Source organism: Mesoplodon bidens (genome assembly GCF_964165515.1).
Source record: "Mesoplodon bidens genome assembly, chromosome: 3".
In the NCBI taxonomy this organism is placed as follows: domain Eukaryota; kingdom Metazoa; phylum Chordata; class Mammalia; order Artiodactyla; family Ziphiidae; genus Mesoplodon; species Mesoplodon bidens.
The window spans coordinates 176,976,890-177,003,173 of NC_138178.1; the positions used below are offsets into that span (position 1 = coordinate 176,976,890).

Sequence of the window (26,284 nt, forward strand, 5' to 3'; positions counted from 1 at the left end):
TTAATTTATTTATTTTTGGCTGTGTTGGGTCTTCATTGCTGCACGTGGGCTTTCTCTAGTTCCAGTGAGAGCGAGGGCTACTCCTCATTGCAGTACGCAGGCTTCTCATTGCGGTGGCTTCTCTTGTTGTAGAGCATGAGCTCTAGGTGTGCAGGCTTCAGTAGCTGTGGCACGAGAGCTCAGTAGTTGTGGCACACAGGCTCAGTTGCTCAGTGGCATGTGGGGTCTTCCCGACCAGGGCTCGAACCCATGTCTCCTGCATTGGCAGGTGGATTCTTAACCACTGTGCCACCAGGGAAGCCCTATCTTGAGGTTCTTATATCTGCCAGGAGGTGGCCTTCCCTATTCACCTGGAAAGGGCACTGGGAACCTAAGAGTTTCCAAATTCTGGAGAGATCAGGTAGAGAGAAAAGATAAAGGCTTCAAATCTGTTTACAAATGTGTAATTTATCAAATTGATGAAAGTCATAATTAGCTTAAAGGGAAAGATTCCCTTATCTGGAAAATAAAGATTAAAAGTCAGTAATATTTCAGGGGCTTCCCTGGTGGCGCAGTGGTTGAGAGTCTGCCTGCCAACGCAGGGAACACGGGTTTGAGCCCTGGTCTGGGAGGATCCCACACGCTGCGGAGCAACTGGGCCCATGAGCCACAACTACTGAGCCTGCGCGCCTGGAGCCTGTGCTCCTCAACAAGGGAGGCCGTGGAAGTGAGAGGCACGGCAGTGAGAGGCCCACGCACCGCAACGAAGAGTGGCCCCCGCTCACCGCAACTGGAGAAAGCCCTCGCACAGAAATGAAGACCCAACACAGCCAAAAATAAATAAATAAATAAATAGTCAGTAATATTTCAGACAAAAGGTCATAAAAATTATAATCATATTTATCAGTTCATTCAATCCCATGTAATTAATTTTTGTTCTGCTTGAGTCCAGCTTTTCCATTAGTTTTGGGTTTTTTTGACCTTGCCTGATAATTGAGGATCATAGTGACAGTGATAATTTTAAGACGTCTGTCAGGTTTTTGTTAAGACTCATATGATTTGTCCAGTGACGTGGGTGCCTTGATCACTGGAGATTGTGGAAAGTATACCCCAAGTGGAAAAGCACATTTTTCTAACAGTTTGTCATTGGAGGTTATCAGCCTTGCAGCAAGGGAAGGCTTTAACCCACCAAATAAAAAATAGTGTTTTCCAGGGAGCTGGGAAGAGCCAAGCGGCCATCTTGGGTTTCCCATAGCCCCAACTATTTAATTCATAGCTATCGTTTACCCATTTAATTTCTGATTTAGGAGCAGACTGTTGCCATGTTAAAAGCACATCAGGATGGCAAAAGCCTGACAATGAGGGGTTAACTTTTTGTAGAAGCAGAATGGACTTTATCTACATGTGCCATGATCTTTACAGATTCTGTTGTTATTGCCATGGTGTGAAAGACAGCTAGGGCATTTCCCTAATACTTGGGTTCAGTCCCTTTAGTGGGAGCCTGAATTTTAATAACGGATAACATTTTATGTCAGGACATATAAGATTTCCAGGAATTTCATATAATTTCTGGAATACTTATAATACGTATACTTATATAGATATAACATAAAGAAGGCTTAATGTCATCTCTTATTTGACAATGCTTCCCACATAATTTAATCTACCAAATAATCCTAGTTAAATATTTTTCTGAGATGCCTCAGGGGCACTCTGAAGCATCTCAAAGTTAGCTGGAGGTCAAAAGAACTTTAATTAGAATTTGATATTTTGGAAGTTTGTCAAAAATATCAAAAAGTTTCAAAACACTTGGTCAAGCAGGATCATAGGTCACTGTGAAACAATACTTATTTACTTAACCAAAATGACAAAAAATTTCAAAATCAAATACAGATCACTTAAAGGCAAAGAAATTCACATAATCCGTTATCAAAAGCAGCATTCCAAGAAAACTTTGTTCTCTTAACAGAGAGAGAAAACCAAATCCAGTCTTGCTTCAGCTTACTTTTAATAACAAATTTTATTTATCTAATTAAATTCAATCTAATCTTAATCAATTCTGACCGTGTACAAAACTCTTTTCTCAAGTTTCCTTTTCCATAACCTTCCATCACTGTCTGTATCAATATTCACTTGTTCTCCCCCCCTTTTTTTCCATCCAGAAACAACCAGCTCTAGGACAAAATTATTCTCCTTTTTTTCTCTAAACAAAGATATTTACATTTTTATATCTTCTATCACTAACAATACATAGCCTACTTTTTTATACCTGAAATGCTTACTTTATTATTTTAGTATCCTTAATTACATATATTATAATTTTTAACACTTAAAAAATTAATCTCTAGTGAAAATCAAGATATTACTCTGTCATATGAGTATTTCCTGATTAGCAAACTTAAGAACATATTTCATAACCTTTAAAAACTTACCTTTTCTTCATAGCATAATTTATCTTCCTAATGTGGTACAAGACGTGTCTAATAAACCCAAATATCTTCAGTTTTTTCTCTCATAAGAAGACAAAGTGGGGACTTCCCTGGTGGTTCAGTGGTTAAGAATCCTCCTTCCAATGCAGAGGACGCAGGTTTGATCCCTGGTTGGGGAATTAAGATCCCACATGCCGCAGGGCAGCTAAGCCTGCACGCTCTAGAGCCCACATGCCACGCTTAGAGATCCCTGCAACAAAGGGATCCCTGCACTGCAACGAAGAGCCCATGTGCCGCAACTAAGACCTGATGCAGCCAAATTAATTAATTTAAAAAAACAGAAGACGGGCTTCCCTGGTGGCGCAGTGGTTGAGAGTCCGCCTGCCGATGCAGGGGACACGGGTTCGTGCCCCGATCCCGGAAGATCCCACATGCCGCGGAGCGGCTGGGCCCGCGAGCCATGGCCGCGGAGCCTGTGTGTCCGGAGCCTGTGCTCCGCAACGGGAGAGGCCACAGCAGTGAGAGGCCCGCGTACCGCAAAAAAAAAAAAAAAAAAAAACAGAAGACAAAGTAGGTAAATTGAGACATGTTTAGCAGTGAATGTTTCATTTTTTTTATCTTAATTGGAAATGATCTGGATATTCAATGAATTCCCATCATTTATCTCAATTGAACAAAACTCTAGAGTTTCAAATTACCAAAAATCTGGAGAAACTGTTTTTAGGTATGCATACTATCAAACATAACCATTCTTTAAGAGTTCACCTAATACTTTTATCCCATTTATCTCTACTTCATTACTTGTGAAAATATCATCATACCAAGTTAATTTTCTTGCTGACAAATTTTGTAACAGAGACAACATGAATTTATTGACTTTTAGTAAACCTAGGTACAGTAAAAGTATTACACTTAATGTTGATGACCCTAAAAACATGTCTGTATTAATCAAACCAACAACTTAAACTTGTTTCCCTTTATTCAAGAGTAATCCTAGATCACATCATCCTTTAAGCATTTGGATTAGTTTTTTCTACATTTAGAAATATTTGATTTTAAAGTGCTTACTTTTTTTAAATTGAGGTATTGTTGATTTACAACGTTGTGTTAGTTTCTGGTGTACAGCAAAGTGATTCAAAGATAGATACAGAGCTACATAGATATAGGGATAAATAGATACATAGATAGAGATATAGGTATATAGGTATAGATAGAGCATATGTTCTTTTTCAGTTTCTTTTCCATAATAGTTTATTACAAAATATGGAATATAGTTCCCTGTGCTATACAGTAGGACCTTGTTGTTTATCTGTTTTATATATAGTAATTTGTATCTGCTAATCCCAAACTCCTAATTTACCCCTCCCCCATTTCGCCCTTTGGTAACCATAAGTTTGTTTTCTATGTCTGTGAGTCTGTTTCTGTTTTGTATATAAGTTCATTTGTATCTTTTTTTAGATTCCACATATAAATGGTAACATATGATATTTGTCTTTCTCTGTCTGACTTATTTCAGCTGCACCAGATCTTAGTTGCAGCATATGGGATCTTCGTTGTGGCATGTTTTTCGTTGTGGCATGCAGGATCTTTAGTTGCGGCACGCGGACTTATTTGCAGCATGCGGACTCTTAAGTTGCTGCATGCACGTGGGATCTAGTTCTCCAAGCAGGGATTGAACCCAGGCCCCCTGCATTGGGAGGGCAGAGTCAGCCACTGGACCACCAAGGAAGTCCTGACCATCCTGCTTGAATTTTAAAAGGCTTTCCCCCCTCCTTTTCTTTTCCCCCTTTGATTTTGGCTTCTACTAATTGAGCCAAGGCTATAGTCTCAGGAAGTGTGGGCTGTGTTTGCATTTCAAGGACATAATGGGAGTTATAACTTTAAGCTTTCTCCTAGGAGTACTTATGTTCTCTCAGGGTCAGAATTTTGAAAAGATGTTTTATCAAGCTAGTTTTCTTTAATTGTGCATGTAAAAATCAGTTTTGGAGTGTCAGAAAAGTTTCCTCCTGGCCATTTTAGGGTTAGAGAAGTACTTGCAAGTATTGGTTCCATACCAATTGTGGAAGCCAGCTGGAGTTCCAGGGGGTGGCTCCCTGTCTGGGAGCTGATAGGCTTTAGAAACACAATTTCCCCCTTTCTTTTAGATTCATTTTATTATAAAGTGCAAGTCTAAAATTAAATTTAAATTTCCAGTTTTAAGCCACATTAAAAAAAAAAAAAAGTCAGCCAACACACTTCACTCCAAAATTCCTTCCAGGCCTTCCTGTATGGAAATTTCCTCTAGATCCCTTGCCTAGAAATTCCCTCTAGGTCTTCTTCATGTAGGAGGTGTACTGGTACCCCCTTAAGACTCCAAGATGTGCAGGAGAGGCTAACACAACATTGTAAAGCAACCATACTCTAATAAAAATTAATTAGAAAAAAAAAGTTGTGGACCATCACTTAATACAAGGAGGTCCAGGGGACTTCCCTGATGGTCCAGTGGTTAAGACTGGGCACTTCCACTGCAGCGGGCACAGTTCGATTCCTGATCGGGGAACTAGATCCCGCATGCTGCATGGTGTGGCCAAAAAAAAAAAAAAAAAAATACGAGGAGGTCCAGATATCAGGAAAAACTCACCAAATCACTTAAAGGGTGCTGTGAAGATGCAGGGGCTCAAGGGACTGTGATTGGTACCAAGTGCTGGTCCAAAGTAGACTCCAGGTGACCTCAGGTTCGTTTTTCTGATATCCTGCTGACTATGCCAAGTAACATCGACAAAAATAACCAATAAATAACCAGAGGCATAGAAAAGAGTTTCATCTGAGCCAAACTGAGGACCACAGCTCAGAAGCCAGCTTCCCAGATTATTCTGACAAACTGCTCTGGAGAAGCATGGTTTTCAGCACAGTTTTATGTCCTGTCAGAACAAAGAACATCATACAAGTCAGGGATACATTCCTTCCAGCTTTCAAAAAAGACCAGATCAGCACGTACACAGTGAGTCAGCATGGCCTTGGCACCTGGGGAGGGAGTCTTATCATCACAAGTGGACCAGCATTGGCGTCCAGGGAAGAGAGGCATTTCATCTTTTTTTTTTTTTTTTTTTTTTTTTGTGGTATGTGGGCCTCTCACTGTTGTGGCCTCTCCTGTTGCGGAGCACAGGCTCCGGACGCACAGGCCCAGCGGCCATGGCTCACGGGCCCAGCCGCTCCGCGGCATGTGGGATCTTCCCAGACCGGGGCACGAACCCATTTCCCCTGCATCGGCAGGCGGACTCTCAACCACTGCGCCACCAAGGAAGCCCCTCATCTTTATTTTTAACATGGACATTCATTACTTCTGGTCAGTGTACACTTTTCTTTAATAATTAAAGCAGATATACAGTGTATGTTTGATAGGCCACAAACAGGTTGTTCTACTCAGCATAAAATTCAAGTTAACTCAAGTATAAGCCAGAATGACTTCTCATACCTCAATATGTGAAAATTTCTTTTCTTTTTCTTATTTTTTCTTTACTTAGCCCTGCACTGAGTATACAGCTGGTACCTAATAAGTACTTGCACAATAGAATCAAATATTTTTAAAATATTTAAAGCTATAGAGAATGATACATTAAATATCAATGTATCCCCATGTAGAGTTAACATATTTCAATATCCTGTTGTCTTTGCTCCAGATCTTTTACATTACTCATGAAAGAACAAAGATAGTATTCAGTTGAATCATTTTTTAATATGTAATGACACTGTTATCTTCTTCCTTAATCTCAAAGGCAGCCACAATTATGGGTGTTATGTTTATTCTTCACACTCATGTTATATTTAAATTGGACATTATGTATTTATTACATAATGTTTTGCATATATATATATATATATATATATGCATTTTGTTTTTTATTCCACATTATGTTTTTGAGATTTAGGCATATTCATATCATGTAAATTCTTTTACTTGCCATGTAGTACTTCAATACATTCATATACATCAATTTAATTAGCTCATACTGTATTGATGGATATTTTAGATTAGAACTTCATTTTTAGTTTACTTTTGTTTATTTATTTAGTTATTTTTGGCTGCGTTGGGTCTTCATTGCTGCACACAGGCTTTCTCTAGCTGCGGTGAGCAGGGGCTACTCTTCGCTGTGGTGCACAGGCCCCTCATTGCGGTGACTTCTCTTGTTGCAGAGCACAGGCTCTAGGTGCACGGGCTTCAGTAGTTGTGGCACACGGGCTTAGTTGCTCCATGGCATGTGGGATCTTCCTGGACCAGGGCTCGAGCCTGTGTCCCCTGCATTGGCAGGCAGATTCTTAACAACTGTGTCACCAGGGAAATCCCATTTTTAGTTTTAGAAACAATGAGGCAATGAACTTTTAAAAAAATATTTATTTATTTATTTTATTTTTGGCTGTGTCGGGTCTTAGTTACGGCACACGAGATCTTTGTTGCTGCACACAGGATCTTTCATTGTGGTGCTCAGGCTTCTCTCTAGTTGTGGTGCGCAGGCTCCAGAGCACGCGGGCTCAGTAGTTGCGGCATGCAGGCTCTTGAGTTGTGGCTCACGTGCTCAGTAGTTGTGGCACACAGGTTTAGTTGCCCCGCAGCATGTGGGACCTTAGTTCCCCGACCAGGGATCGAACCCACATCCCCTACATTGGAAGGCAGATTCTTAAACACTGGACCACCAGGGAAGTCCCACAATGAATTTTTTGTTCTGTACATTTGCCATATTTCTGGAATATATACCTAGAAATGGAATTTCTGGATTACAGATAGTCATTGCTAGAATAATTTCCAATGTCATTCAGTAGATTTATACACTTATTGATGTCTTATAATAGTTTGTACTTTTCCATGATCTGGTCAACACCTGACAAAGCCAGAGTTTAAAATTCTGCTGATAGTTGGGCAAAGTGGACACTCCATTTTAGTGAGACTGAATATTCTCTCCTATTTTTATTAGCCATTTAGATTTCTTCTCTTGTAAACCTACTGTTAGTATTCTCTGTCCATTTTTTAATTTGGTTGTTTGGCTTTTTCTTATTGATTTGTAGAAGATTCTTTGTATATTTTGAATACTAATCCTTTCCTATCTCTTTAGACTGTGTGTGTGTGTGTGTTATTATGTGTGTGTAACAGTCCATTGTTTTTCTTTATTTTGTGTATGGTGACTTTTACTGAACAGAATTAAAAATTTTAATATAGTAAAAAAAAAGAAAATGAGTGGCAAAAGGAGAATGTATCCTCAGCCCTCAGATCCCACCTCCCCGCTGAAGTGTCTGAAGAAGAGGACTAGAGCCACTGAAATCCGACTAAACGAGGAGAAGCAAACTGCTAGAACCTGGATGCATCGAGCAGGATAAGTAGTCCCTGCAATGTGGGAAAAGCCCTAGAGCTGGGAGGAAGGACACCTGACCTCAACCTTGGGGTAAATCTTCTCTCCAAGGCTCGCTCTATCCATCCACCAGAGGAGGGGGTAACATGCATACTTGCCACCCCCCTGAAGTGTCAGGATGCCTATAAAGAACTCAGGTGACAGGGCTCTGGCAGCAATGCAATGTCATTGGGACCATTATCATAACTCTAATGGGCGTGGTCAGTATAACGCAAAGTCTCCCTACAGCCAGTCCCATAACTTCACCATTAGGCCTGGTGACCATTGCTGCAATGCAGTCACGGGGCATCAATATTGTTCTTCTTTACTTATTTTAATTCACAGACAGCCTGCCTGAATTACGGTATGTGGACTATCTCAAAAGAAAGCTACTGAGATTCTGGTGAGGGGAAAAGAGGTCCCTGGACTCCGAAGTCACATGGTCTCCTGGCTTTATGGCAAAGTGTTTCCTGGAACCAACAGCACCTGCAGCACCTGGGAATCTGATAGGAATCTAAATTCTGGGCCCACCCAGACCTACTGAATCCCAGTCTGGGAAGGGCCCAGCAATCTATGTTTTCTAAGCCCTCAGGGGATTCTAATGCTCACCCACGTTTGAGAACCACTGGCTTAGGAAAACCAGGCCATGCACAGAGAAGCAGGATAGGCCTCCTGTAAGAAACACAGAGCCCAGAAGGTAACCATACATATTTGCTGTCAAAAACTAGCCTAGGGACTTCCCTGGCGGTCCAGTAGTTAAGACTCTGTGCTTCCACTGCAACGGGCACGGGTTCGATCCCTGTCCCGGGAACTAAGATCCCACATGCCACAGGGTGTGGCCAAAAAAACCCAAAAAACAAACAAAACAAAAACTAGACGTAGAAGGCAAGTTTACCCAGAGTGGCAGCTGACTCAGCCGAGAATGTGCTTCCTTGGGGCGTGGGTCTAGTGCTTGATTACAAGGCCTAGGCCACGGCCCATCCGCACTCAGTGAGCTGACTGACTGGCACTGTGCCAGACTGCCAGCTAAAGAGGACAGTGTGTGGCAGAGATGGGAACACGTTAAGATGTTCTCTCACAAAGGTTTGCAAATGGCTGTCAGGAATCAGAGCGGGAACCCAGGGTCTCAGCGGGAGAGCCAGCTGCAGGGCATTCCTGGGCCCCTTCCAGCCCTCTGAGCGCACACGCCTTGTAGGGCCACAACAGCACACCGCCACTAGAATCATGCATGTGAGGGTCCAGTTCGGCACACACCCACCTTGCTTCCCTGAAGAAAGGACCTGCGGCGAGCCAGAAGCCAGCAGTGTGGTCACTGTCCCATCCTGAGGTGTTGTGTGTGACCAGGGCACAACCAGTTCAAGAGCAGGGCCTGCTCTCCGAGTCACCCACATTTTTCCATCATCTACTGAATTGATTCCACTTTGCACTTTTTTCTCTCTTTCAAGGAATGACACATGAGAGACGCTGGTCAGAGTTATGTACTTGGGAGGCAGAAGATGTCACATCTGTCCCCAGTGACCCCTCGCCTGGATACCTCTTTTCCTCAGAGGCATCTGTCCCCTTTGCAACTGAAGGTCCCTAGTCCTCAGCCAAAGTTCAAATTCCTTGGTTCTCCTCAAGGATAAGTTTCCTGTCTGCCAGTTAGTTACCCTAATGAGGAAGATGGACAAGTGAAGTGGCAACTACAATGAAGCGCCGTGAATGCCAGAGGTTCGGGGTGGGGGTGGTGCCAGGCACAAAGGCAGGGAGACGCCTGCCCAGAGGGTCAGCGATTCCGCCGAGCGGGACCAGCTTCACTTGGGTGTCCACCAGGGAGATATCAGCCACCGCTTGTTGACACGTGGTCCCCCTGGGCAGGGCCTGCGACGTAGGCAGAGCCTATATCCTCGCTGTTAGCAATTCAGCGATGTTTACTGATGTGGTGCATTAGATTACCACGGTTTAGGACACTAGTCCTCAACACAGCCAACACCCTTCACCACCTCTGTACTCACCAGATAACCTCCAGTTCCCTCCAGCAGCTTCAGATGTCTGCCTATGCATACACTTACAGGCTTGTGCTAGAAAGAGAACGGGCATATCCCCTGTAGCCCATCCTCAAGTAGGGGAGACAGGAGCTTAAGTAACTAATAGCGCGCAGCTTTAAAAGTATGCTAGAGGTCAGAGAGAGCTGAGAGAGGGATGTTATAGAGGGAGGCCCATCACAGAGGGCAACGCCTTGGTCCCCTCAGTGGCCCTCAGCTCAGAAGCACAAGGTTCTCAGTCCACACACACTTGATCTTGCTGACGGGGGCTAATTCATGCGAAAGAGACTCACAGACACCAGTAACTAAACAATCGTAAAGCCAATTTAATAACTTACCTTTTCGGTAGCGATTCATATCTGCCGTCCAGGACGTTGCCTGAAATGCATTAATTCGGGCACTCACTCATTCGACAAGGATTTCATAAGCACCAAGTACCCATTATTTAGCAAACTGTGAGCACCTGGTTGCGGGGAAATAACGCAGCCAAAAGTGCTGGAGACCCAGAAATGGGAGGTGGAATTGTGCAATGAGCTTGGCGTCAAGCTAGTGTTCAAATGCGGTCAACTATTTACTAGACAGGTGACTTTGGGAAAATTAACCTTCCTGAGTCTCTGTCCTCACCTGTAAAATGGGCATAACAACATTCCCTCATGATTGTTAAAGAATTAAATGGGATTACACATGCAAATTGCCTAGTTTTATTTATGGTTATAGTCACCTGGAGAGGCTGTGTCATACAATGGTTAAGGGAACAGACCTTGGGATCAGACAGATCTGGGTTTAAATTCTAGATCTACCACTTACTAGTATGATCTTGGGCAAGTTGCTTAATTTTTTCCGGTAAGCCTCACTTTGCTCATTTGTAAAATGGGAATAAAAATTCCTCATGAGTCAAAGAAGTAAATAAGATAGTGCATTCAAAGGACTTAGAAAATCCTAGGTTATGAGAAGCATTCAACAAATGGTTATGTTTAAGAGTAGTTTTTAAACGTTGTCCGTGATTAGACACAATGAGTGGTACACATACTAAAAATTAAAGTTAAAATTAGTACAAGCTTCTTTAATGAAATTAAATATGAGGCCATCAAATATTACCCAAAAAAGTGATCACTTTGTATTTAGTTGTTAAAAAAACACTTTTCTGTGGAAGCAGGCCTCTAACCTCAGGTAGTTTCATGTCCATATTTTCAAGTTTCTAAAATAATGTCATTTGTCTGCAGCCATGCAAAAACTCAGTTTCAATACGGCTAAGACAAGCCCCAGCGAGAACCAGAGAAGCACGTTTGGGATCTATCTTTCTAGTTTGTCTGACGGGAACCTGGGTACCCATAAAGCATTATGCATTTGGTTTAATGATTACACACCAACGTATACACTGTGTGATTACAACAAAAGCCCCTGCAGCAATGAACAAATCACTTCTCTCAATTCTGGATCATCCCTTTGATTAATTCTCCCCACTGACACTGTCCTTTTTTTTTTTAATTAATTAATTTATTTTTGGCTGCATTGGGTCTTCGTTGCTGCATGCAGGCTTTCTCTAGTTGCGGCGAGCGGGGGTTTCTCTTCGTTGCAGTGCCCGGGCTTCTCACTGCGGAGCACGAGCTCTAGGGCGCAGGCTCAGTAGTTGTGGCGCACGGGCTTAGTTGCTCCACGGCATGTGGGACCTTCCTGGACCAGGGCTCGAACCCGTGTCCCCTGCACTGGCAGGTGGATTCTTAACCATGGTGCCACCAGGGAAGCCGACACTGTCAATTTTTAAGTGGTTTGCAAAGCTTATAAAACCATGGAAGACTAATCTTCAACTTTGATAAAAATCAAAACATCTTTCAATTCTAACCTTGCAAATTCGAATGCTGTAAAACAAAGGTCAGCCCCTTATCCACCTCACCCTGTCCTCAGTAACATCGCTATTTCATCCAGGCCCAGGAAACCACACTGCCGCCCAGGACACTGCTCCAACCGCTCAGTTATTTGGCTCTTGCTCTAGAGTCAAGTATGTTTTCACATTTCAGAGGGGACTCAGTGCATTTTTACAGTCGCAACCGAAATTTTACACAAAATATAAATAGCTGAAAGAATTGGCGAGTTTCTGTAATCACATGAACAGAACTAAAATATGAGAGGCTCTTTGTAAATAGTAATCGTTTTCGAGCGAATACACTGGAACCTCGTTAGGAACACTTGCTTTCGGCTATCCTTTGCCCGGCAAGGAAGTCAATTTGTAAACACTGGAGAGGCTTCCACAAACGGTAACCTGATGTGAGGCTTATTTTCAGCAAAGTGACGGTGGAGCACGAGAACATGGAGGACCCCCTCCCCCAGCCCCAGGATCGCTTTCAGGAGGCCCCGGAGTTACGAACTAATTTGGTGCCTTCCTCTTTAGAAAACGGGTGGACGTGAGCGACCAGCCAAGCTAGGCTTGCAGGCCGGGCGCCGGGGAGGGAGCGAGGCGGGCGGTTGAGTCACGGTCGCCGCGGCCACGCACACCTGAGCTTAGGAGGATAAAAGGCGGCACCAGAGATGAAACACCCAGGCCCTCCAACCTTCGCCCTTTGCCCAGGCCTAGGGGAGTGGGGAGGAAAAGCAACTTTTTTCTCAAGACTCGACGACGGGCGTCCCCAAGGAACGGAAGGGGCAGAGAGAAACCCCCGAGAGTTCCCCCGCCCGACGCGGGAACTCGTGCGGGAACGCGGCCTCGGGAGCCGCAACGCCGCTACCGAGCAGGCGGGGGAGGGGGGGGGGCCAACCGCCATCTTCCTCGAGCACCCAAACCGACAAAGCGCGAAGCAGCGGGAGAGCTTCGCCGCCGCGGCCCGCCCACTCTCGCGAGCCCGCGAAGGCCTCTGGGAAAAGTGGGGGAGGGGAAAGCGAGAGAAGGAAGCCGGGATGCAGGGCTGCAGGCGGGCCGAGGCGGCGAGCGGAGCCTCAGGAAGCAGAAGGGGCGGGGAAAGACGCGACTGACGCGGAATGCCGGCCAATGACGAGCGAGCTCTGGTGGACGGCCAGCCAATGGGCTGTGCGGCCTGGCGCGGGGGGCGGGCGCTGGGGCCGAGGGTAGCTTGAGCGCGGCGGCGGCGTTGTTCAGTCACAGCGAGAACATTCCAGAGGTGAGTCCAGTGGAGGGGTGGGAGCCCCGCGCCCGGTCCCCCGTTCTCCCCGCCCCCTCGACTCCCGCGGGCCGCTAGCTGGCGGGGAAGGCGCCCCGACGCCCGCGGCTCACTGCGCCTTCTCTCCGCGCCAGGTCGCCAGGCCCCGGGCGCTGAAGGGTGTGGACCCCGGACGTCGCTGGGACAGCCCCTCCCCGCTGCTCGGCGGCGCCTGGCCCGGCCGCTGCTCGCTGCGCTGCCTCCGCTGCCTCCGCCGCCGCTCCTCGGACTCGGGTTCGCGCGCGCCTCACTTCATCCCAGTCCCGGGCGAGCAGCGTTGGGTTTATGTCTTTATTTGACGAAAACGGTGAGTCGGCGGGCCGGTGGGGAGATGGCGGCCGCACAAGATGGCGGCGCGCCGCGTGACCCGCGCGCGCGCGCGCGTGTGTTTGTGAGCGCGCGTGTGTGGCGCAGTTTGGGCGGGCGGGCGGCGGGGCTGGGCGCAGCGTCCCCTCCTGTCCTCACACCCCCCCCGCCCCCGCCTGTACCCCACCCCCACCCAGGCCTCGCGGGAGCGCGCCTCGCGGGCCCGCCGCCGCCCGGGGCTGACTCAGGCCTAATTGCTGCATTCCTGAGTCATTGCCGCGGCGGGGCGGGGGCGGCCGAGCCGGCGCCCCTCGGCCGGTTTAGTTTCCCCCGCCGGGCGGCGCACATGGCGGGGCTGCCGCGGGCGCCGGGGAAGCTGGCGACGTTGCGCCTCCGCCGCGCCCGGCTCGCGGGGGCCGCCGGCTCAGCCCTGACAGCCCCGGAGGGAACGACGGGCGCGGGCACGGGAGCGAAGGTTGCCGGTGCGTGTGCGTAGAGAAGAGGAAGGGACGAGGTCGCGGTCGGGGCGGGCGTCCCGCGAGGCCGTGTTCCGTGGGTGTATTTGGGGACGGGTGGCTCTGAAGTAAGCCCTGGCTGCCGAAGGCGCAGCTTGACCGTGAAGAACAGTTGTACAGCCTTCCGTCGTCGAGGGATGTTTCACAAGTTTGTTGACAGCGCGGGCTGGGTTGGGGAGAGGAGAGGCCTGTGTTCGTTCCTCGGCGGTCGTTAAAACACGGCCCCTCGGCCGAAGCCGACCGTTGACGGGGTGACTGACTGGTCGGATAAAAACCCAGAGCAGCCGAAGCGCCGTAGTTGGTTGTCGTTTCAGTCTGGTGTCTCCCAGAATCACATCTTCGTCCAAATGGAGGCCTTTTATGTTGCTGCAGGTGTCCCGTGAGTCTGAGAGCTGGTTTCTGCGTAACACAGATGCTTTTAACGTTGGAGCCTTAGGCGTGATTAAACGGAACGGACAGGGAGGTGTCTTAATGCAGGAATCGCGTTAAACGTGGGGGATTTGTTTCTCTCTCCTCTCTTTCAGAGCTGTTGCGCAGCCATTGGTACCTGTATTGGGGAAACATAGCACACAAGCAAGAAGCTTACAGCCTCAGTGGCGAAAAATTTTTCATGTCAGAGACCGAGAACTCTTGCAGTCGTTTATGTCATCCCTTCTTCTCCAGACAGAGGATACCAAAAAGTTGCAATCAAAGATCTCTTCATCTTATTGATAAAGCCACTAATAAGCCAAAATGTCTGTCAACGTCAACCGCAGCGTGTCAGACCAGTTCTATCGCTACAAGATGCCCCGTCTGATTGCCAAGGTAATTTTCATCTTCATTTTAGTAGCAAGTCCTAAACTTTTTTTCATAGATTATTGAAGATTGCTTCTCCCAGGGTAGACGCGCAAAATTAAACTTCTTACTTCCTTTAGGTTGAGGGCAAAGGAAATGGAATCAAGACAGTTATAGTCAACATGGTTGACGTAGCCAAAGCGCTTAATCGGCCTCCAACGTGTAAGTAATGCCTCCTGAAAGAAGTCTAAAGAGGCATTTTATTGACATAAACGTGATGATTTCTGGTCTGCAAAATCTTGACTGAAATTGTATGTTGATTAACTTCTGGGTCCAGTGGAAATTTGGGCTTAAAACTCATTGATGTGTTAGTTGTTACTAGTATAAAAAACTATCTGAGCAACATATTTTTTGAATCTAGCAACTTAAAAATACAGAGCGGTATCTCTATGAATGAGGGTGATCAGCCGAAGGTTGATGTAGTTGTAACTCTGATGAGTCAGACTTTCTTCCCCAAATAGATCCCACCAAATATTTTGGTTGTGAACTGGGAGCACAGACCCAGTTTGATGTTAAGAATGACCGTTACATTGTCAATGGATCTCATGAGGCGAATAAGCTGCAAGACATGTTGGATGGATTCATTAAAAAATTTGTTCTCTGTCCTGAGTGTGAGAATCCTGAAACGGATCTGGTGAGTGCCTTTGAGGTTTTTGTCAGTAAAAGAAAAAACTGTATCTGTTTCTTTGATGTCAGCAAATTATGTTCCTGGGAAGGCAGAGCAAACATCAAATTTTGCAGGTATTTCCATACTGATTTTATGTTAAAAAAAAATTCTTTGGATGTTAGACTTGTGTTTTAGATGCCTTCTGATGGCTAGATCCTTTCATATTTTGTTCCTCACAGAATTTTCATCATATGTTATGGTTGACATACTTATTTTTGCTTTTTTGGCAGCATGTCAATCCAAAGAAACAAACAATAGGTAATTCTTGTAAAGCCTGTGGCTATCGAGGCATGCTTGACACACATCATAAACTGTGCACATTCATCCTCAAAAACCCACCTGGTAAGTGCTTACGGTAACTTCTAAACTCCTGGCATAGAGCACCTGATTGTTGGGAACAATGGAAGTTTCTTTACTGCTGTAAAACTGGAGTGAGGTAGACCTTTGAATACCTGCGCAAGTGAAAATGTGCCTATAACAATAGGGTCAGCCTTCTACATCCAGGGTTCAACCAACCGTGGATGGTATGATACTGTAGTATGTATTTATTGAGGAAAAAAATTCCATGTAAATGGACCTGTGTGGTTTAAACCTGAGTTGTCCAAAGGTCAACTGTTTTAAGAAATTTCTAGTCATTGTGCCATTTTTTACTGAATTTTGAACTTTTTTGTTAAAATGTACTGTTTTATGTGTTGTAAAGGTGAAGTACAGGCTGCCAATTAAACTCTACCACGTTCTCGATTTTCAAGACCTGTCTTAGGATGTATGAAATACTGTAAAACAAATTGTAATGGGATCCTAGTAAAGGATCAACTTCCGGAAAACTGTTTTGTAAATGCGAGTCTTTGCTCATTAAGCTAAAGTGGTTTTAGAGCATGCAAGCAACACTCTGTGGCAGATGATCAAAACTCTGACACAATTTGAGCTTGCTATAGCAAGAAAGTCTAACCTATTCCGGTGTTCTCCTCTCCGTGAGACAAGCCGTTATATAGGCTTAAACAGTGTTCCAGCTGTTGGCTAAAGTGCAGTTAAATACCCTCGTTTAAGTTCATGAGGGATGGAAGGAGAGGGTCGTGAGTGCCACTTTAACTACCTGTTCTTCTGAGGTATTACCACTCTGTCTTAATTTTACCCAATAGTTAATACCACTGGTAGGTAGGGACATTCCATTCTCAGCTTGAGTTGCTTACCTGTGAAATACAGTGGATGAATTTGATTTGTGGATTCTTTTAGAATTATAGGTAGCATTCTGTGTGTGGTTTTCTGAGGGAAGGGTTTCAAAGCAAAAGGGCAAGATTTTAAATGTTTACGATGGGTGACAAGGTGTAATATAAGTTACGGTACTAAACTTTATTTCCTTTTTGTCCCTATAGAGAACAGTGATAGTGGTACAGGAAAGAAAGAGAAGGAAAAGAAAAATAGAAAGGGCAAAGACAAGGAAAATGGCTCCATGTCCAGCAGTGAGACACCACCACCACCACCACCACCCAATGAAATCAGTCCTCCGCATGCTGTGGTCAGTGCAAGGTTGATGGGTGTGGTGGGCACTAAAATTGTGTACAGTGTGACCTTTGGTTGAGGTGAGCAGAAAAGAACTGCTCTTCAGTGAACAATATGTCAGTATATTGGGTTCCAGGTGCTATTCGTTGACTAAACTAATGTGAACACAAGTTTAGTGGGAAGTTGATGTTACTAACTTGACGAGAAATCTGGGATTTTTTTTTAATACCTATAAGGTCTTTTTTTTTTTTTTTTTGGCCAAGCAGTTTTGTTTTTTAAAACAGGAAGAAGAGGAAGATGATGATTGGGGGGAGGATACAACAGAGGAAGCTCAAAGGCGAAGAATGGACGAAATCAGTGACCACGCGAAAGTTTTAACCCTCAGTGATGATTTGGAAAGGACTGTTGAAGAGCGTGTCAATATCCTGTTTGATTTTGTTAAGGTAAAATACTTGCTTCAAGAGCAGTTAAACATTTTGTGATCATACTAAGTCAGCTTCTACCCATCCTTGAGCTTTGTTAGATATTACTTTAAGCTGGGTACTTGGCAGGTAGTTTGTTGTGTTTTTTCCATGCTTTCTTTTGAAATACTCAAATAGAAGTCTCACCTTTACTACTACTATTTGTTCAGAAATTTTTTTGAGGGTGGTTCCAGGCATTGTCTTTGGCAGGTGTGTATTTAGAAGTCCTAGAACCTTCTTGAATTAGGTAGGGGAAGAGTTCATAAGAGCAGGGACTATGGTATCTCTAGAGCAAAGTGTGCCTCCATCTCACTGAATTGCTTCCTTTTATTTGCAGAAAAAGAAAGAAGAGGGTGTTATTGACTCATCTGACAAAGAAATTGTAGCTGAAGCAGAAAGACTGGATGTAAAAGCCATGGGCCCTCTTGTTCTGACTGAAGTTCTTTTTAATGAGAAAATTAGAGAGCAAATTAAGAAATACAGGCGCCATTTCTTAAGAGTAAGCGAATCATTCTAGATTCATAAGATTTTACAGCTGTGTGACCTTGGAAATAACTGATTTAACCTCGTTTATCCTGTCATCCTAAAAATGGAGATAATTGACCTACCTTAACAGGAATGGGAGTACCTGGAAAATGGTGCATGTAGTCCCTTATACGTGAAGTAAATCAGAGATCTTTAAGCATTGACCTTGTTGAACGACTCCTGTAGGGCCATGGCTTCAAAGAACAATATCTAAGGCAATAAATATATTTAGAACATATATTAGAATTGTCAACTTAGAGCATCTAAGAAAGCTTGTTAATGCTGAGATATTTATTTGCAGTTTTGTCACAACAACAAAAAAGCTCAACGGTACCTTCTTCATGGCTTGGAGTGTGTGGTAGCAATGCATCAAGCTCAGCTCATCTCCAAGATTCCGCATATCTTGAAGGAGATGTATGATGCAGACCTTTTGGAGGAAGAAGTCATCATTAGCTGGTCAGAAAAGGTGGGGAATATTTAAATGGCTCTTTAAGATTAGAAGTATTGGGGCTTTTTTGGAAGTAGTTAACTACTAATACCTAGTTTGTACATGCTTGACTGGTAAAACGTGTAGGGTGATTCTCATCATGGTAGCTTTCTAGTAAGGGTTTTAGAAAACCTTACACTCTCTATCTAATACTTTGTGCTGAATACATTTATTCTGCTGAGGGGTCAAGATTAGGATGTGGCCCAGTCCCCTCAAAGAGATGGGTTTGGGCAATTATATAAATGACTCGCATTATTTTAAATTCCTTGAACTAAGAAAATTATACTGAACACTTTTTAGGCCTCTAAGAAATATGTCTCAAAAGAACTTGCCAAAGAGATTCGTGTCAAAGCGGAACCTTTTATAAAATGGTTGAAGGAAGCAGAGGAAGAATCTTCCGGTGGTGAAGATGATGATGAAGATGAGAACATTGAGGTAAACGCTGGGGAAATCGTTAAATACAGTGTTAGTGGTGGGTGTTGGAGAATTATAAAATGCCAGTATTGGGTAATAACAGCCTCTTAATTTGGAAAGTAATCACATTAATAGAAAAAGTGCTGGAAATCTCTCCTACCCCCAGACATTGATTCCAAATAAACATTGTCTGAATTTCCAAAGGGAGAGGTTATTTAACCTAAGTATAGGGGTGATCATCCATAAAAAGAAGGTACTGTCAGGCTGCGGAGGGCTAACTTAGTTCTTACATACACACACATTTTCATGAAGAATAATGGCTGTCTCTAGGTAGTTTTTGTCCTTTGCTGACCATTGACTTATTACTGTTTTTATTTTATAAGGAGGTTTACTGGGATAAAGGTTTACAATCAGAAATCTTCGTTTTATCAGGTGGTGTATTCAAAGACTGCCAGTGTACCGAAAGTGGAAGCTGTAAAGTCTGACAACAAGGACGATGACCTTGATATTGATGCCATTTAAAGGGGGTGGGTGCAGCCCAGCTTAGCAGTGTAATGCTGAGAATCTTTCTGCATCATCGGCCAGAAGTGCAACACGTATGTGCAAAAGCTAAAATGGCTTAACGTCATGCTACACTTTCTACTAAAAATGTATTGCTGTGAGTGGTCTGTATTTAAACCCAACAAGACATCTAGGGAGTCCATACACATATCAGTGAGCAGATGTAGTTTGCTTATTTACAGCATGTTTCTTTTTGAAAATTTAGTGGTGGACACATTTGGGTCACATTTATACAATTATAAAAATAAAGACTTGATTTTGGTCGTTCTTCAGATTTTTGGCTCTGAATGACTTAGGTAAACTGAAATAATTGGCTCCTTTAAAAAATGTTGCACCATCATTTAATCTGATAGGATTATTGGAGCCTGTTAGATACTGTTAGGTGCTGAGACTGTAAAGAGGTCTCTGGCAGAACATGAACATAAGCTTATCAATACCTTAATCATTAAGAAATGTAGTACTTTTAAGTCTTATTTCTAATTCCTCAGATTGGCATCTGGTAATGTACATTCTTCCCATGCCAAGGTGGACTGATAATCAAATGACAGTGCAACACCTTTATCTTACTGAGATGTTAAAATGACCTGAGTGTCCTATAAATAATTTAAGAACAGATTTTGAAACTTGAATTGTGTTTTTTTTTCATTTCTTCTATACTTGCCCCAAATTGTAGTCTTTGAAGTCATGTGCATTGCACGTTGGATGAGCCAGGGAAATTACTACATTAACATATAAGCATTTTATTATGTGTATGTAGCTCTTTATACTGAGAGAAAACTGAAACTTTGGGGAGTGATTCGTAAGCTCTACGATTTTATTTGGGGGAAGCAGGAAAAGGTACACTTGATCTCTAGCAAAAACTGAGCATAATTTTTCAGCATTTACTCTTGATTCAAATTACAATTTCGAAATATTTAGACATGCTGTATCTTTTGTTCAGTGTGGATTTTTCCCCTGATAAACTGGTTCTTTGATGACTTCTGCATTTGGATACATAGCTTATGCTTTTTTGGTTTTTATTGCTATCTTGCCAAAATAAGTGTTAACTATATCTTAGATTCCCCCCACCCCCCAAAATGTCTTATTTTTTAAAAAAAGCTAAAAGCATACTTCTAAGAGCCTATATTTTGGTGTAAGACTTGGGGTGTTTTTTATTTTCACAATGAATATTGTGAGATACCCAGGAAGTCTGTGATGATGGCAACTGAAAGCAGGTGACCAGGGCCTGACCCAGCCCATCCTGGGCTTTAGATTTGGAAATAACTTGTTGTGACCTGCTTGCCCAATTTGCTGATGTAAACTCACTTGGTAGAAGGGCTTATGACTGCATCTGAGAAATCATCTTGAGGATGCAGATTTACACAGAAAGTACACTATGGGAATCAAAATGCATGGAGTGAATTATTTTTGGAGCACTGGCTTATATCATTCACTTCTTTGTGATCCATCTCACAGATTACAATGAGACCTTAACAAATGTATGTAAGTTTTTTTCACATTGAAATTATATAAGCATTTGGTAAATAAAACCTTGTTAGCTTGATATTTTAAGAAATTAAACCCTGGCAGTCTTACTGGAGAGGTACAAATTGGTCTCCAGCTTCCTTTCTTGATAGATTTTGATGAGATTGAAGGAGAGCCATATACCTACCTGAAGGGAATGTGCTTTGTCGCACCAAAGAGAAGAGGTTTTTGCAAATTCATGTCTCACCCAGATTTTAAATTTTTGCCATTATCTGGAATTGTTTAGGGGGGATCGAGTTGCATTCAGCGTACCCACTATCAAGCTAATGAGGTTCTGTTCTAGAGGGTTTTTTTCCCTTTTTCTTCCTCCCCCCCCCTTAAGTCTGAAGGAAAACTTACAAGGCTTCTAAACACTAAAGAGAAAATTTTGGCTTAGACCACTGTTCAGTCTAGTGCCAAACTTTCAGTGGAATTCAAATCCACATAGTAAGGAGTTTATTCATAGCCGCTATCCTAATAGAGTGATCTTTCACTTTGCTGTATTCAACTGTCTTAAAACTTCCTGTTTGAAACAGCTATGTTACGTGATTAAAACAATGTTAAAATTATTTTTTGTCTTTGCTTTAATATTAACCTAAATTTTTGTTTTTAAAATTGAAGCATTGAAATCTGCCCTTTTTTGTAGCTGTTGCTTCAAATTTGTGTTGGATGTTTCCTTCTGCATTTGCCCCCCCTACTCACAAAACAGATGTTGCTCATTACAGTGGCTTTCCTTAGATCTCGTGTTCTTATTCTGTAACTCAAGTTGATTACAAACCAAAAAGGCCTGCTTTCATCCGGTTTCTTAAAATCTTGCCTGGGTGTTGATGAGGGACTTCAGGTGTGTCAGGTGTATAGTTAAATAACTGGCTATAGCGTTTAGCCTTAGTTAAGAAAGGAATGTTTCTGAAGTTCTTTATGAGGTTAATGAACTTGCAAGGTACTATTTGGGCTCCTAAAGGTTTGAGAGAGAATGGGTGTTCATCTAGTGAATTGCTACAGCTTCACCTGCCAGTATTAAGAGTAACCCTAAAATGCAAAAATTTTGCCCAATCTCTGCATTGTCAGTTCTGATGGTTTTTCAGATTCCAGCCTATTTGACCACTCCAAAGCTTCAAAGCGCTCTCGGTACCAGGAACAGTATTGCATTTGAATCTCTGCCCTCTCCAACTGTCATGTGGTTTGTGTTCTGTCTTTCCTGAATGGACGGAGTCATGTTTACATCTTCTTTGTCGCCAGTACTCTGCATAGACCTTTACTCCTCCAAGAATGACACTCCATAAGACTTGCCAAAGTTGCCGTGTCTGACCTGTGCACAGCCTCCAGAATTTTTCCCTTTGAGCCTTTGTAGGAGGTTGGGAGCTCAGGCATTGTGGCCACCTGCCTCAGGGTTCTGTATTCCAGCCCTAGCCCAACAAAGAGGTCTTCAGAAAGATTGCTAGTTCTTCACAGCCGGAAAATTGAACGCTTCCTATGTACTAGGATATGGAAATAACATGGAGAGGTTCTTTCCTCAGAACCCAAACCAGGACTTGTACATTGTTCTCAATGACTGGCATTCAGTTATGCGTTCTGTGAGTTTAAGGGGCATATTCTGGGCTCTGGAGTCACCTAGGTTTTGGCAGGCCCTCTGTAACACTGGAAGCCCATCTTTCTGTGTCTAATGCTGATGGTAATGTCTGTGTACAGCAATTAGGGAAAACTGCCCTGTGTGGAAGAGAGACAAAAGGGAAGAAGAGCTCATGCCGGCACCTGCAGACATTCAGAACAGGGGTTACAGTAGATTGAGAGCAGTGGGTACTTGAAAGGGCTCTTGTTTTTGGTGGTACAGGGTGGTACAGTTTTTGCCTCAAGCAGCCCTTAATGTGCAGTGATGTTGAGACCAGTCTAGAGCAGTGGCTGAGGGCAGGCCATGGCCCCACCTGGGACCCGAAACATAATGTGAATAGCAGCACGAATCAGAAGCCAGCCCAGCCTGAGATAAGGAGTGACGGGTGCAGGGCCAGTGTATGAGGCTGGGTTGAGTCTGGTCCCAGTGGTCCTCCTAACATCCAGGGAAGGAATCCTTCCAAGGTACCCAGTGAGGTCGGTGGCATAAACATTAGGTAACTTGTACTTCACAAGGAAGGAACAAGTCCTGAGGAGGAGGAGACTGGCCTAAGGTTCCACAGCACACCCACATACAGCCCAGATCCCATGGCTTCTGCTGTGTAAGCTTACACCTTGTCCCACCCTACAGTTTTTGGGTCGTGTTAAACTGGGAAGCACCTAGGGCAAGGACAAGGAGTAACTTTTTGGTCCTTAGGGTGGTTGGTGGAGGGAGGGCCAGATAGCAGCTCTCAGGGTCCAGGCTTGACTTGGGTGAAGCTCCAGACAGAATCTGAGGCAGGGTGCCAACCTCATACACCCCATCTGTACCCCTGGCCCGCATCTCACACTTGCTCTAGCCTTGCCACACCTTAAAGGAGCTCACAGACCAAAGCAGACACAGGGCAGAGGGGTGGAACTTCGGAGGAGGGAGGAAATGATTGGGGACTTGGAGGAATGTCTTAGAGAAGAGGTAGCATTTCAAAGGAGAAACAGGAATTTACCTGGAAGGAAGAAGTAGGGGAGCACATCTGGAAAGTAGCAGCCACTCCCTTCAGTTGAGTGCAGTGCGTGTGGGTATGAGGCTGGAGGAGGTGGCAGGACTTACCTACAAACTGAGCCCTGGAGGACTGAATCTTCACAAGCTGCAGGAATGGAATTACATTTGTATCCTGCTGCCAGGAATGCTGAGCCACTGTGGGAACCGAGGAGGGCTATTAACTCCATGGCTGACAGAGCCAGCAGCTGCCATGAGGGTGGACTGGTCAGACAAGGATGCACTTTGGCCTGGGAATGTCAGGGTCCCCTGGCTGGCCTGAGGGCACAACGTCAGATTGGAAGGATTAACAAGCCCAAACCCCTATCCCACAGGCAGCAGAATCTGAGCACCCAGGAGTGCTGGAACCTTCCCTGCAGACCAAGATCTCCCATCTGGGGTTAGGGCAGCACCCTGGAGGGGATTCCAGGAGGTTCCGGGCCTGAGTGAACACAGGGTTTTTCTGTTATGACTTCCAAGCTAGGAACAGCCCTCTGTAGTTGCGGGGTTGGATTCCTCAAAGAGCAAAGAAAAGCGTTCTCAAATGTGATCACAGGTCTTACGTGTTAGTCAAGTTCTTTTGGTGACAAATAACTAGTGGAGTCAGTTGGGAAGGGTTTCCCAAGGATGCACATTATGGCGGAAACATTGGGAGCCCCAGTGCACAAACCTGGCCTTGCAAGCACCCAGAGACACCAGCAGGTCCAGCCTTGTGGACACATTGTACCAACTAGGACTCCAGGTCCCTGGGCAAGAAAGAACATTCCACCAGGGCGCCTGCCCACTGTCTACTTCTCTCTAGGTGTCTCTAATTCTCTGTCCACTACTCGTGAACTTCCTGGCCCTGTAAAGGTACATGGAACCTCCTCATGACTTGGCTTTCTCATGGCCCCCTGTGACCATCAAGCTTCAGTTCCTGCTGGTTAATGTTCAGTTCTGCAGACTTACCAGTTGAGATTCCTGAGAAGGCATGTCTGATAGGCTCCACTGGTCTTGCAACATTTCCATCAGGTTGATTTTTTTTCACTTCCAGCACCATGAATTCCACTGGCAGCTCCAGTCAAATGTGGCCAAAGGTGGGGGAGGGGCGGGGGTGCAGAGTGTTACAAGGGATTTGAAATGTGGCTGCCACAATAGGGATTTGTGATTGGAGCAAGAGAAACCCTGGCGCTTGGAAACATCCAGGACAGGGTGCTTTCACTGGAACCTATTTCCTGTGTAAAGGACATCTGCTCAGCAGCCTCCGTGTATAACCAGGCAGTCAAACAGCAAGTGGACTCTGCCCTTCTGTGAGCGCCCAGCACTTCAGTTAACCCTGTGTGGGAGGCAAGAGGACAGGACATGGGCCCTGCTGAAGAGATCTTAGGGTCTAATAGGGTAGGCACAATTTGCCTTCAGGAAGCTACTGGAGGTTACCTGATAAAAGAGGTGGCCTTGCACAGTTGTGGTTAAAATCTGTGTGAAAGGCTGTTAGTGAAGGTTTCCTGGGAGGATGCAGAGTGGACGAGTTCCTGAGTTAAATAATATCCTCTGGGCCACAGGGAGACCCAAATGGTGGAGCCAGATGCAGACTCGAGGAACATTTTGTGTGAAAGAAAAATCAGACTGGTGACCAGGCTATAGATACAACACAAGGGACATCAAGGAACTAAAGATGTGGAGAAAGTCAAGAAGATGATGTCTGAACAAAATGTAAACGTCAATAAAGAGAAAACCTAAAAAGAAAACAAATAAATTATGGAGTTGAAAAGTACAGTATCTGAAATGAAAAATCCACTAGAGGGATTCAAAGGCAGCCTTTGAGCACACAGAAGAATCAGTGAACAGACAGGACAAGGGAAGAACAAGAAAAAAAGACTGAAGAGAGATGAACAGAACCCAAGTGACCTGTGGAACACCATGAAGAGGAACAGCATATACACTGTGGGAGTCTCAGAAGGAGAGAGAGAGGGAGAGAAAAGGGCAGGGAGGATACTTGAAGAAACTGGCTGAAAACGTCCCGAAGTAAATGAATGAAGCTCCATGAACATCCAAGAGGCTTAACAAGCTCCAAGTAAAATAAACACACAGAGACCCACCAGAGACACATAATCAATTTATCAAAAGGTAAAGAGAACTTGAAATCATCAAGAGAAGCAACTCATAACATACAGGGCCCCAATAGCTAGCAGGTTTCTCATCAGAAACCTTGGAGGTCCTGCAAGAAATGCTCAAGGGACTCCTGCAGGGTGAAATGAACCCTAGACAATAAAAGCCACAAGAAAAATATCTCAATAAAGGTAAATACATGGAAAATTATAAAAGCTAGTATTACTGTAACAGTGGTTTGTAACTCAGTTTTCTATGTGGTTTAAGAGAATAATACCTTAAAAACAATCTAAGAGCTAGTATTATAGTTCTTGTGTTATCTTTTGGGGCACTGCACTGTATAAAGATGTAATTTTGTGACATCAACAGATACGGGTAGGGATAGAGCTGTAAAGGAGCAGAGACTATGTTAGTGGAGAGTGTATAAATTCAAATCAGTGTTATAACTTAAGGATGTTAAATGTAGTGCCCACGATGACTACAAAGAAAGCAGCTCTAGAATATATACAGAAGGAAATGAGGAGTTCCCTGACGTTCCAGTGGTTAAGAATGCATGCTTCCAATGCAGGGGGTACGGGTTCAATCCCTGGTCGGGAAAGTAAGATCCCACATGCCACACCATGCGGCCAAAAAATAAAAAATAAATAAATAAAAAATGAAAAGAAAGCATTTAACCTCAAAAAAATAATCCACTAAATGCGAAAGACAACATTAATGCGGGAAATGAAAGACAAAAAGCTATGAGGCATTACAGAAAGAAAACAGATAGCACAATGACAGAAGTCCCTACTTACCAGTAATATTTTAAATGTAAATGGGTTAAACTGCCCAATCAAAAGACAGAAATTGGCAGAAT

General features: G+C 44.1%; 1 protein-coding gene across 2 annotated transcripts; it reads left to right on the forward strand.

The window, feature by feature from the left end:
• The first annotated feature begins 12,785 nt into the window (after positions 1–12,785).
• On the forward strand, positions 12,786–21,286 carry EIF5 (eukaryotic translation initiation factor 5). Of its 2 annotated transcripts, none has more exons than XM_081227853.1 (12): positions 12,786–12,905; positions 13,040–13,251; positions 14,290–14,569; positions 14,680–14,761; positions 15,061–15,233; positions 15,497–15,608; positions 16,640–16,782; positions 17,033–17,209; positions 17,565–17,726; positions 18,054–18,218; positions 18,540–18,674; positions 19,086–21,286. In XM_081227853.1, the coding sequence occupies exons 3-12, from the start codon at positions 14,498–14,500 to the stop codon at positions 19,173–19,175; spliced, it is 1,311 nt and encodes a 436-aa protein (XP_081083979.1). In that variant the 5' UTR covers positions 12,786–12,905; positions 13,040–13,251; positions 14,290–14,497; the 3' UTR covers positions 19,176–21,286. The 2 variants fall into 2 exon arrangements, with proteins under 2 accessions (XP_081083979.1, XP_081083980.1); XM_081227854.1 differs by having other exon boundaries at positions 12,787–12,905; positions 17,051–17,209.
• Positions 21,287–26,284: the final 4,998 nt, after the last annotated feature.

Coding starts and splice junctions, on each gene's coding strand:
- EIF5 (XM_081227853.1), top strand. CDS start 14,498: ATGTCTGTCAACGTCAACCGCAGCGTGTCAGACCAGTTCTATCGCTAC. Junction 14,570..14,679: donor TGCCCCGTCTGATTGCCAAG/GTAATTTTCATC, acceptor TACTTCCTTTAG/GTTGAGGGCAAAGGAAATGG. Junction 18,219..18,539: donor TCATTAGCTGGTCAGAAAAG/GTGGGGAATATT, acceptor AACACTTTTTAG/GCCTCTAAGAAATATGTCTC.